The 13,372-nt window shown below is 44.1% G+C and overlaps 2 protein-coding genes across 4 annotated transcripts in view; both read left to right on the forward strand.

The window, feature by feature from the left end:
• TCTN3 (tectonic family member 3) overlaps positions 1–2,742 on the forward strand; it is a 31,580-nt gene extending 28,838 nt beyond the window's left edge. The window contains exon 14 of the mRNA XM_023206244.1: positions 1,840–2,742. Coding sequence (XP_023062012.1) covers positions 1,840–2,076 — 237 coding nt within the window. The 3' untranslated portion in view covers positions 2,077–2,742. The remainder of the gene's footprint in view (positions 1–1,839) is intronic.
• A 7,369-nt stretch (positions 2,743–10,111) lies between these two features.
• The window catches only part of ALDH18A1 (aldehyde dehydrogenase 18 family member A1), a 52,407-nt gene continuing 49,146 nt past the window's right edge, over positions 10,112–13,372 (forward strand). For 2 of the 3 annotated variants that reach the window (XM_023206239.1, XM_023206243.1), the window contains exon 1: positions 10,112–10,383. The gene's annotated coding sequence lies outside the window, so the exon portion shown is untranslated. Of the gene's footprint in view, positions 10,384–12,941; positions 13,106–13,372 lie in introns of all 3 variants that reach the window. The other variant, XM_023206240.1, reaches the window with a different exon arrangement.

A 13,372-nucleotide genomic window follows, 5' to 3' on the forward strand; every position in this document is an offset into this window, starting at 1 on the left:
CTAGGTCAGGAGATAGAGACCATCCTGGCTAATACGGTGAAATCCTGTCTCTACTAAAAATACAAAAAATTAGCCAAGGCGTGGTGGTGGGCATCTGTAGTCCCAGCTACTCGGGAGGCTGAGGCAGGAGAATGGCGTGAACCTGGGAGGCAGAGCTTGCAGTGAGCCGAGATCGCACCACTGCACTCCAGCCTGGGCGACAGAGCAAGACTCCGTCTCAAAAAAAAAAAAAAAAAAAAAAAAACTAAAGAATTAATTTGAATGCAAGATTAGCACAGGACTGATTCCAAACCCACTTAAAAACAAACTTTGGGAAGCTGAGGCAGGAGGATCACTTGAGGCCAGGTGTTTGAGATCAACCTGGGCAACATAGCAAGATGAACATGGAAATTTTCCTGGGACTATAAACAGTTATTTTGTTAAACTTGAAGATTTTCTTCATTCGCCCTCCTTCATTCTGATGCACATATTATGCATCTGGCTCTGAAATGAGTTAGAATAGCACATTGATTAAATCAACTGATAGACAACACTGACAACTGCCCCCACAAAAAAATATAATAAAAATTAGCCAGGCCGGGCGCAGTGGCTCACACCTGTAATCCCAGCACCTTGGGAGGCCGAGCCGGGTGGATCACTTGAGGTCAGGAGTTCGAGACCAGCCTGGCCAACATGATGAAACCCTATCTCTACTAAAAATACAAAAAAATTAGCTAGGCATGGTGATGAGTGCCTGTAATCCCAGCTACTTGGGAGGCTGAGGCACGAGTAATCGCTTGAACCTGGGAGACAGAGGTTGCAGTGAGCCAAGATTGTGCCACTGCACTCCAGCCTGGGTGACAGAGTGAGACTCCATCTCAAAAAAAAAAAAAAAATTTAGCCAGGTGTGGTTGTGCACTCCTATAGTCTTAGCTACTCAGGAGGCTGAGGCAGAAGGATCACTTGAGCCCAGGAGGTCAAGTCTGCAGTGAGTGATGATTGCACCACTCCACTCCAGTCTGGGTGACAGAGCAAGATCCTGTCTCTAAAAACAAACAAGTGGCGGTCCCTAGGAGAGTTATTCTAGGCAAAATTATGTTCCCAGAGCTTGGTACTTACTGTTGCCAAAGACCACAGCAAATGCATAATATGTTCATCAGAGTGAAGGACGGTGAATGAAGAAAATTTTCAAGTTTAACAAAATAATTATTTATTGTCCAAAAATTATAATCAAAAGTTTGCTTGTTGAGCTGAGTCAAAACAAAGGAATTCATTTTAGATAAACATGATTCCAGACATCATCAGGCTGCAGCTATATCTACCAAAGCTACATCTGTTAGGTCAGATACTTGAGTCAGTCTGACAAGATCCCTTCTAGGAACATCTGTTTTATTTGACATGAATTGGTGGGTGGTTGGAAAGATCCTTCCAACCCTGAGAGTCTGTGAGTGACCTTTCTTTCTGCCATTTGAGAAGGAATAGAATTGCTACTACTACTTCCACATGTACATATGTACTGTTTCAGAGCCTGGAGCCTTCTGATAGAGTTGCTAAGCACGTAAGAGTAGCAGTTTTGCCATGTGGCCTCTCTGATATCAGGCAGCTCCCCAGCTAAGGGAAGCTAGAGTCAGGGTTTAGGTAGGTGTAACTGTTCAGTTCTGCTGTCATTGACTGTTGCTAAGATATTCATTTCCTTGTGTCTCACTGAAAAAGAACTACATGGGACCAATATGAGATAAAGGTATATCTTGCTTAGAATAATTCATTTCTCTCTTCAGGAAAAGTAATGATAATAGCCAAGTTAGAGTGCTATATGAATGGGTACCAAGCGCTGACCTGTCATTGACTTTCTTCCTGTAGGATTCTCAACAAGTTACAGAAGTATCTTTGACAACTATTGTGAACTTTGTGGACATTACCCAGAAGCCAGAGCCTCCAAGGGGCCAACCCAAAATGGACTGGAAATTGCCATTTGACTTCTTCTTTCCCTTCAGAGTGGTATTCAGCAGAGGAGTATTCTCTCAAAAATGCTCAGTCTCTCCCATCCTTATCCTGTGCCTCTTACTACTTGGAGTTCTCAACCTAGAGACTACATGAAGAAAAGAAAATAATCAGATTTCAATTTTCCCTGTGGGAAACTCTGAGGCAGCCACTTATCTTGGCTAAATAGATCCTCACCTGCTCATGACCAGAGAGCATTTAGGATAATAGAGGACCTAACTGAAGGAATCCTTGTATATGAAAGGAGTTATTTTAGAAAAGCAATAAAAATATTTTATTCATCATAGCTCTCTGCTTTGGGCTCTGCAGACCACCAGGTACACAGGAGGCCCTCTGTTTCTCAAGGTGGGAAGGCCAAGAGCCTTCCTCCAGCCTTTCTGGTTATGTTACACCTAGCTGAATGTTTACAAGGTCTGAATCCATCTGCCCTCAGGCACAGTTGGGCCAAGCAGAAAGAGAGAAACACTTCTGCTGTCACCGTGAGTGACCTCAGGAGTAGCTTCCCTCTGGACTGTAGTGGAGCTAACTGTTTGGAACAGAAGACTGCTGGCTATCGATTTTGTCCGGTTCCTTTGCCAACATCTGGGCACACCCTTTGCCCAGACACGAGTGGGGAAAGCAGTTCTTTCTCCTCAGTTTCCAAAGTAAATGGAGAATCCCAGCTTTCTTTTCTACTAGCAAATGACCCTACCATTTATTTCTGCCTTTTTCTTCCGTTCATTGTGGTGAGGAAAAATAAAACTAGTTGAGAGCTTTGTTGTATTAATTCCAGCAGCATGGTAGAAGGCAGCTGACCTGTGGTCTGCCTCCTGATTATGATTATGCTTCTATGTGTGTGAGGTTTGGGGGAAAAAAGGCCGGATAGAGTGGCTCATTCCTGTAATCCCAGCACTTTGGGAGGCTGAGGCAAGAGGGCTGCTTGAGGTCAGGAGTTTGAGACCAGCCTGAGCAATGTAGCAAGACTACATCTCTACAAAAAATTGAAAAGCTGGCTGGGCACAGTGGCTCACACCTGTAATCCCAGCACTTTGGGAGGCCACGGTGGGTGGATCATGAGGTCAGGAGTTCAACACTAGCCTGCAACATGGTGAAACCCCATCTCCACTAAAAACACAAAAATTAGCCGGGCATGGTGGTGGGTGCCTGTAATCCCAGCTACTCGGGAGGCTGAGGCAGGAGAATCACTTGAACCAGGGAGGCGGAAGTTGCAGTGAGCCGAGATTGCGCCATTGCACTCCAACTTGGGCAACAAGAGCAAAACTCTGTCTAAAAAAAAAAAAAAAAAAAGAAGAGAAGCTTAGCCAGGCATGGTGCCACACACTTGTGGTCCCAGCTACTCAGGAAGTCGTGAGGTGGGAGGATCACTTGAGCCCAGGGAGTCAAGGCTGCAGGAAGCCATGATCATGCCACTGTACTCCAGCCTGGGCAACAGAGCAAGACTGTCCCAAAAAAAGGATGAGGGGTGTGCAGGGAGGGAGAAAACTTTCATAAATACACAATAGCATTTAAATCGGGGACTTAGGTTCTTTTCCTTGGAGATATACTCTGAAGACCCCAGTTTTGTGACACTGACTTTAGTGAGTCCAGCATAAAATCTATTTTTTTTTTTAGCACAAGGCAGTGGCAGCTTACAAAGGGCCTTGCCTGCCCTGCCAGTTCAGAGATTCTGGCTTGCAGAGAAAACAAGGTAATTTCCTATTATCACTCTTGGACAGGTAGGAATTAGTTGGGAACTGTGATAGAAAATATTAAAAGGTTTAGGCCTGGAGCAGAATTATCCTAGCCTTGTAATTAAGGCAAATTTTTGGTGGAAGATATCAAATGTACTTGTTTTAAACTTTAAATCCATTTTACAAAGAGTTGAATCTAAAGAATAGAATGTACTAGAACAACTTCAGTGAAACTGAAATGTGGAATTGTAAGGTGCAGCTCTTCAGTGACCTAACAATTTAGTGGGGGGAGATTGACATGTAACACAGGAGACTACATTTGTTCAGAAAAGCGATCAGTGTGGCCTAGACTAGTGAGGGGCAAGTTTGGAACTAACGTGGCTGGATGTAGGGCACTGGGAGAGTGAGTGGGAGGGAGGTGATCCCAGGAGCCTAGAACAACCCTCATGAAGGCCCAGGGTTTTTCATGGGCAGGAGGGTTCGGGGCCTGAAGTGACTAGTAGAAACACTGAATGGGCCAAGCAGCCAAGATAAACAGGATGGCAGCTCCTTTTGTGGGGACTTGAAAGCCAGACAGACAGAACTGGGAGATAGTTTGGTTTTCTTCACAGCATATTAATGCTCTGAAATTAAGACTGCCTTTTACTCATCTGACAAAGGGCTAATTTCCAGAATCTACAAAGAACTCAAACAAATATACAAGAAAAAAACAAACAACCCCATCCAAAAGTGGGGAAAGGATATGAACAGACATTTCTCAAAAGAAGACATTCATACAGCCAACAGACACATGAAAAAATGCTCATCATCACTGGCCATCAGAGAAATGCAAATCAAAACCACAATGAGATACCATCTCACACCAGTTAGAATGGCAATCATTAAAAAATCAGGAAACAATAGGTGTTGGAGAGGATGTGGAGAAATAGGAACACTTTTACACTGTTGGTGGGATTGTAAACTAGTTCAACCATTATGGAAAACAGTATGGCGATTCCTCAAGGACCTAGAACTAGATGTACCATATGACCCAGCCATCCCACTACTGGGTATATACCCAAAGGATTATAAATTATGCTACTACAAAGACACATGCACACGTATGTTTATCGCGGCACTATTCACAATAGCAAAGACTTGGAATCAACCCAAATGTCCATCAGTGACAGACTGGATTAAGAAAATGTGGCACATATACACCATGGAATACTATGCAGCCATAAAAAAGGATGAGTTTGCGTCCTTTGTAGAGACATGGATGCAGCTGGAAACCATCATTCTTAGCAAATTATCACAAGAAGAGAAAACCAAACACCGCATGTTCTCACTCATAGGTGGGAACTGAACAATGAGCTCACTTGGACTCGGGAAGGGGAACATCACACACTGGGGCCTATCATGGGGAGGGGGGAGGGGGGAGGGATTGCATTGGGGAGTTATACCTGATATAAATGATGAATTGATGGGTGCTGACGAGTTGATGGGTGCAGCACACCAACATGGCACATGTATACATATGTAACCTGCACGTTATGCACATGTACCCTAGAACTTAAAGTATAATAAAAAAATAAAAAATAAAAAAATAAATAAATAAAAATAAGACTGCCTTTTAATAAAGCATATGCTTAGTTATAATCCTGCTTCATGAGAAGAAAACGCTCATTTGTAAACATCATCTCTATCATTTTGCCCTTTTCCAAAGCACTTGGAAAGTAACCAGTTTCCCTGAAAGAAAAAGCAAAGTTTTGAGCAGTTGTTATTAAATTAGAGGAAGCGCTTCTGTACGAGGGGAAGTCAGCAGCTGGGAAGCTGATAGCACAGATCCCACTATAGTCCATTTCATAGACATTTCATTCAGTAACCCTGCCTCCGAGGAGACCTGTAGTCAAACTGACCACAAAGCTAATAGAGTATTTAAGTTTTACAGGTTTGGGCTTCTTAAAGGAAAATAATACGTGACAACTCATCCTCATCTATGGGGTAGCAGACATCCAGTCCACTGCTGACACACTACCTGCCCCTTTCAGAATCTGGTCCCTCTTGGTCCGTGATTCAGATCCTTAGCCTCATGCTGAAGTGCTATGAGACCATTTTGTGCCTTTAAACAAAGTATATGTCAAATATAATTCACATACCATAAAATTCATCCTCTTAAAGTGTACAATTCACTGGTTTTAAATGTATTCACAGAGTTACACAACCATCACCAGAACATTTGTAGTCCCAGCTATTTGTGAGGTGGAAGCAGGAAGATCGCTTGAGCCCAGGAGGTTGAGGCTGCAATGAGCCATGATCATGCCGCTGCACTCCAGCCTGGGTAACAGAGTAAGACCCTGTCTCAAAGAAATAAACAAAACAAACAAACAACTCAACTTCTTGTGTATTGTATGTAATACTCTATATTTGTGAGTAACTTCCCTTTTTTATCATTGTATTTGTTCAGTATTCTGGGTCTTTTAAAGCAGTGGTTCCCAAAGGTTAGTCACAAAGTAATCTTCTAGGGTGCTTTATAAAAATACTGATTCCTGGGCCCTACCCCTAGAGATTCTGAATCCCTGGTGGAAGAGGCAGTTCTGGGAAGTGAGAACTCCAAGATCAGTATTTTGTCAAGTTTTTTAGGTGCTTCTGATGTGCAGCTTGGTTTGTGAAACTGTGGAATGCTGCATAGTGTGGCTCAAACTGGTTTCATTTTAGGGTCCCATCATTGCCAACTCCTGAATATGGCCACCATTTCTCAGAATTCCAACTGCTCAGAGCTTTGCTTAAGGAGGGGAGGAGACAGCCTCCATTTTTCTATTACATGCATGACTGGACCAAGAATGGAGTCCTGAACCAGTCTAGACCAGTACAATTTTCTCTCACAGGAACTTGGAATTTAGACCAAGACTTGAAATGGGTCATGAGTGGGCACTAACTGGAAAGACTTTTTAGAGCTAGGGAAGCCATTTTCCACCAAATGTTCACTAATGGAGACTCTATCTTAAAGGAAAAGTGGAGAAAAGGAAACAGATGGGCAAAGAAAAGTGTTAGCAAAAGACTTAGAGATGGAGAACCATCTTAAGTTTCTTGTCCCTGACCCTTGTGAGACCCAATTTGACTTTCTGCCTTTGGAGACTATAAGTTACTACCTCTAGTAAATTGTCCTGTTTGAATGAGTGTCTGTTTTTATAATTAAATAACTTGAGATTAAGGTAATTTAAGCCTAAAATAATTTAGATGGCATCTAAAGAAGCACTTCTCAATCCTGCATTCTTATAGACCAGTACTAAATGTCCCACTTTCTGTGTGACTGTCTGGTCATGTCCAGCCTTATTTCTAATTGCTGAGACAAAAGTTAAATCTCTCCAGTCAAAAAAAGAGTCAGTCTTTTTATCATACACAGGAAAAATATCATAGCTGAATTACTTCCTTGACTTCTATGGAGGGAAAAACTAGCTCATATGTCTGAAATTTAATTTTTCCTAATCCATAGTTACATATTCCACTCCTTTCTCTTTATTAATGGAATAGAATATTAGTAGTAAAATAGAAATAAAAATAAGAGTGATAAATAAAATAGAAAATGTCTGTACAATGTTAAAGGATTTTCATTTTTTATACTCTTCACAACCCTATGGGATAGACAAGGATGGTGTCCTTAGCCCTATTTCTTATTTGAGAAAACTAAACCAAAGTAGTTACTTTTATTTATTTATCAAATATCTATTGAATATTTCTTACGTTCCATGAATATACTTCCCTATTCTCAGGAGCCTATCTTTTAGCAGGGAAGGCAGACAAGCTATTACCATAAGGTAATCTGTGAGTTAGGAACCAGAACAGTCCTTCTAAAGTGAAGGCCCCTGTCCCTTGGCTCTAGCTGTATCCACAGTCACCTAATTCATTCTAAGTACATGATAAGAATCTTAAAACAAAAGATGAGATACCAGATATAACTTATTTGAGGGAAATTTAATTTCTTTTGTTTTTTTCTACCCTACTGCAAATCCAAAATGCTCCACATTTAACACATTTCGTATTCTCATTCGTCACCCAAAAGAACTGTTGTTCCCCATTCACAGTTCCACGTGGCTGGGGAGGCCTCAGGAAACTTACAATCATGGTGGAAGGGGAAGAGGCACGTCTTACATGGTGGCAGGCATGAGACAGCAAACCAGTAAAGGATGAAGAGTTCTTATAAAACCATCAGATCTCACGAGAACTCACCTCATAGATTTCCTGATTCATGGTATTGCAGCATCATCAGATTCCCAAGCACTGCTCTTCTCTCACTTTCCCACTTTGAATAAGTACTGTCAACTCTCCCTCCTTTTTGTCCCCCCATTCCTCTGCTGAAGCGTTTTTTGGGGCCACCATTTCTTACCTGGGCCTTTGCAATAGGATAATCAACATTCCAGCTCTAGGCCTCTTTACTCATTTCTGGCACAAAAATCTGGTCATACCATTCCAGCACTTAAAAAGTCATATCTCTGTTTTTGAGGATTATAAAATTCAAAATCTTTAGCATAGCACAAAAAACACTTTGTAAGGTAGGATCCCAGTCAGACCCCTCTCCTGTCATGTCCTACTGCAAGTAGCCTCTTTTCACACGGTGTCTCACACCTCTGCATATATCATTCCCTTATTCCCTCTTCCTCATATGATCCTGTACTCCTCTCCTCTTTTAGGTAAACCCCTTACTTCTAGCGCTTCAAAGCACAATTTGAATATCAACTCTTTTTAAAGCCACGTATTAGTCTGTTTTCACACTGTTATAATGACATATCCAAGACTAAGTAATTTATTAAAAAAAGAGGTTTACTTGATTCACAGTTCCACATGGCTGGGGAGGTCTCAGGAAACTTACAGTCATGGTGGAAGGAGAAGAGGCACGTCTTACATGGTGGCAGGCATGAAAGAGCAAACAAGTGAAGGGGGAAGAGTCCCTTATAAAACCATCAGATCTCATGAGGACTCACTATCACGAGAACAGCATGGGGGAAACAGCCCCCATGATCCAATCACCTCCCATCAGGTCCCACTATCCACAGGTGGGGATTATGGGGATTACAATTCAAGGTGAGATTTGGGTGGGGACACAAAGTCAAACCATTTCAGCCATCCCTGAATGTCTGGCCATCCCATTCTTTAGTATTTATCACATGGTATTGTAATTATTTGCTCATATATCTCTCTCTTTCATAAGGCTGTGGACTCAACTATGTCTTCTTCCACACCCAGGGAATGCTTGGTACATTAACTAGCTGTCTCAGTCCATTTTGTGCTGCTAAAATACAATAACACAGACTGGATAATTTTTAAATAATAGAAATTTATTTCTCACAGTTCTAGAGGCTAGGAAGTTCAAGATCAAGGTGCCAGCATCTGATGAGGGTTTTCTTGCTGTATCCTCACATGGTGGAAGGGCAGAAGAGCAGCAGAGGACACCCACCCCCACAAAGCTTTTGATAGCAGCATTAATCTATTCATGAGGGTCACTCTCTTCATAAAGGTGTGCACTCTTGACCCAAATGCCTCCCATTAGGCCCCACCTCCCAATAGTCTTGCATGGGAATTAAGTTTCCAACATATGAATTTTGGGGGACATATTCAGACCATAGCAGTAGCCAATGTTTAATGAACAAGAAAATGAATAAATAAACTTAGCAGTGTTATCAGGGACAACAGAAGGGCAAGATGCGTTTCTGTGCCCAACCTCCTATCAAGTGCTGCCCTCCCAGCACCCAGCACTATATGCCTATGCAGGAATGTGTCCTTTGAGCAAAACACAGCAAGGAAAGAGGGAGAAAAATCTGTGTTTTCACTTTTTTTCTTTTTCTTTTTAAGAGATGGGGTCTTGCTGTGTTGTCCAGGCTGGATTTGAACTCCTGGGCTCAGGTGGTTTTCCTGCCTCCACCTACGAGTAGCTGGGAGTACAGGCACACACCACTGTGCTGGCAGGTTTTTGTCGTCTCTCTTGGTCTCTCTTTAAAGGTGAGTCTGCATTCACCTTTGGAATAGTTCTAGTTGTCAGAGATTGAATATCCTATTTTAAAATGCAATATTCTTACAACTGCCTTTGATGAAAGAGAGTTGAGATGGGACCACTGGGGAAATCTCCAGATGACTAGGGGGCAAGCAATTTGATTGCAGTGCCAAAATGCTTCCATTTAAGGAGCCAAAGTTTGCAAATGTTTGTAAACTGATCCAATCTATTCCCAGGATGTGCCTGGAGTAATTAACGTAAGTAAGTTGATCCAACCTATTTCCGAGGTGTGCCCGGGATATAAAATGGTTAATACTGACAAACACACCTTATGAAATCTACCAGCAGCTGAGGATGCCAGGCACCTCTTCTACCTCCCTGGAAGGCCCGCTGGGGCGGCATTTGGAAGCTGTCTTCCCCCCTGTCCCCGGCCCCTGTCCCCTCCCGGGACGTGGGCGTTCCCCCTGAACTCGAGTCCGCCTCCTCGAGCTAGCCAGGGCCTGGTGGGCGGGCCCGCCACGTGGAGCGCAGGCCTGATTCTCGAAAGGGGCCTACGCCATTGCCGCGCCGCAGCTCCAGGCCAGCCCCTCGCCAGACGTCAACAGCGTAGGCCCGGCTGCCCAGGTTTACTTTTACGCCACTGACGTAACGTCATCGTGCGGGACGTGGACGGAAGAAAAAAGAGAGCGAGCCAGCACCGGAATCAGCCCGGCGTGGAGTCGGACCCGTGGCAGTGCCCCAGCGGCTGCGGCGGTGGTGAGGCAGGTACGCAACGAGCGGCGGGGATGGCTAGGCGACCTCGTCTCTGCGGAAGCTGATGCGCGTCCAGGCTCAAGCGCGAGGGGCGTGAGCGCCGGGCCGCTGGTCACAGAGTAGCGGGGGCGCGGCCGGAGCAGGTGCCGGGGACCGGGGATCTGGCCCGCGGGTAGGTGTGGGCCTTGGCCGAGGGATGGCGGCTGCACCAGGCCGCCCAGGGCGCGCTGCAAAACCCCGGCGCGCTCCCATATGCCGGTGCGCGGCGGCCCCAGGATCTACGGATGGCTCCGGGCCCCTGACCTCCCCGGCCTCCACTGGGTACACCATGTGAGGAACTGGGCCAAGTGGAGATTTCAGGCCTCCGCGGGCCCCTTCTCGATCGGAGAGTCCGGAGCCTGCACTGGTGGTGGCGGTGGTGGCAGCGCCGGGATGCCGCGGGTTTTTAGTTGGCCACACGCCGACTCTCGGGCCTGGGTCTCTAGTTCCCCGCGGCCCTCCGGGCGTTCGTGATCCTCTCCTCAAAGCCAGACTCCCTTTCCAGTATGGCATTCTGTGTATGCTGGGGTCTTCCTGTTACAGCAAGGCGCACCCAGATACCCCACCTCATCCCTTCCCCCATCATTGTCCCCTGCTCTCTGAGGTGGTGAGGCCCATCGGATCTTTGTGTTTTAAGTGGTGAGCCATATACCGAGCATGTGTTTGTGGATGAACTATGTTGGGACTGAAGTTCACTTCTCTGTTCAAATCAGTTAGATAAGGGCTTTCTGTTTAGTCTGTAAAGAGATACTTGAGAAATGTCTTGAGTCAGAACATGAAAACTTTTTCAACTGATGATACGGAGTCTAAACACACACAGAGAGTCTAGACGCAGTCACACGAATCTAGATATGAGTCTAGACAGACACACACACGTACACACACACACACACACACACACTCTTTGCTCCTTGGGATCAACTGTGTGCTTCTCGAGGGCGTAATGCACTCTGGCAGAGTGAGCTATCCAGTACAGTGACAGAGTAGATGTAACCTCCGAGGTCAGTCAGAGATAGTGGTACAGGGAAGAGGCCAGGAGGCTTAGTTTCTGTGTCGGTCTTCAACCTCTAATTCAGTGACCATAAGTGTTCAGAGCTTTCAACCACTCTTGGGTAACAGAGAGGTAAACAGTCAGTCAGTATATGTGTGTGATTGTATCTAACAGTGAATATTCGTTGAATTCCTTGTTCCTGTGATGGATCTTGAAGGAAATTAAGGAGAAAATAATCGTAAGGCATCATTAGTGCCTAAAAGACAAAAGGAGGAAAACTGACGTTTACTGACCATCTGTTGTACCCAAGCATTTTCCACGCATTATCTCATTTAATTCTCGCTATAATTTCATGAGGTCCTTAGTGTTAGTATCCCTGATTTATAAGTGAGGAAACAGAGGCTTAGAAAAATTAGGTAGCTCCCCACAAGACACACACACAGATAGCAAGTGCAGAGCGCGAACCCAAGTCTGACCAATTTCAAAGGCCTTGTTCCTCATCGTTTTTGCCATATTGTCAATGGAAAGTTTGTAATCCATATGGGAAAAGCAGTAGTCACGGGCTATTTAAAATCTAACCTATAGAATATACATCCAGCTGTGAAGACTAGAGTTGCTGGGGAAGGTTTCTTAGGCAGGTGGAACTGGAATTTGATTGTTCTACCCTTTGGCTCTTCTATAGTTATTTTGGAGAATTCACATGTAAATAATTGTTTAGCAGCCATTATTGAAGGAATTTATATAAGCAGCAAACATAGATCATGTGCCAAAATCATGCTTCAGTGTTATGAAAAAGCTGAAATAACAAAGATCAATTAATACTTTGTTGCCTACTAGATGCCATATGTTTTAGAACAGCTGTATCCTTCCATTCTCTGTCCTATTTCGGTGCCTTGTGCAGTATAAATTTTAAAGCAATAACACCATGCCTTATTTTTCTTCACTATGGGGCTAAATGCTAGTCTTCTGAGGCACATTTAAGAGGGCTGGGTTATATCCACCAATCCATAGAACAAAAGTTAAACGGAGGCCCACAAACAAACTGAAGTGTTTTTCTTGTATAAACAGCAGTGTCTCTGTAGCATAAAAAGAGCCACAAGGCCCGAGGCGGGTGGATCTTGAGGTCAGGATATTGAGACCATCCTGGTCAACGTGGTGAAACCCCAACTCTACTAAAATACAAAAACTTTGCCAGGTGTGGTGGCGCACCGTGCCTGCAGTCCCACCTACTTGGGAGGCTGAGGCAGGGGAATCGCTTGAACCCAGGAGGCAGAGGTTGCAGTGAGCCAAGGTTATTCCACTGCACTCCAGCCTGGCGACAGAACAAGACTCCATCTTCAACAAACAAACAAACAAACAAAAAAGAGCTACAATAATGAATGGCTTGTTCTCTCTGTACATATAGGAAGGAGTCCCCTACTTTTTTGTGAAATAAACTATTCTTTGTCTAAAGTCTCAAATTTGACCCAGGGTGAGGAAATGCCCATAACTGCCTCATGTTCTCAACCGAGATTTCTAGCCGTGTTCTCATCCTCCACAGGATTAAGATGTTAGCCAGTTGCAGACATTGCCACTGCCTTCCAGGGGTACAAGAGTTACTTTATAATCCTGGGGCATCAGGAAGAAAAACATGGCAGCAGCCTCTGGCCTTTCCTCTTGCTTCTCATGGCTGACTGGCAAGGATCAAGCTGACATTTCAAATAGGTGCGTTTCCCAGTTCTGTTGGGAGGTGTTAGCAGAAAGGTGGACATGGTTGTTTTAGGATATTGGATCCATTACAGGAATTATATGAAGATTTAGTATTAATATATAAGCATTGCACCTGAAAGATTTTTTTTTTAATTTGGAAGATACCAAAAACAGCAGATGTTTTTTGTGTCGCAGAATATTCCTAACCCTGCATTATTATTTGCTTACATAAAAACTAAGATGGTCCTAGGAAATGAAGGGCTAGGGTTGAGACCTAGAAAA

The sequence above is a fragment of the Piliocolobus tephrosceles genome, chromosome 9, assembly GCF_002776525.5.
Source record: "Piliocolobus tephrosceles isolate RC106 chromosome 9, ASM277652v3, whole genome shotgun sequence".
Lineage (NCBI taxonomy): Eukaryota > Metazoa > Chordata > Mammalia > Primates > Cercopithecidae > Piliocolobus > Piliocolobus tephrosceles.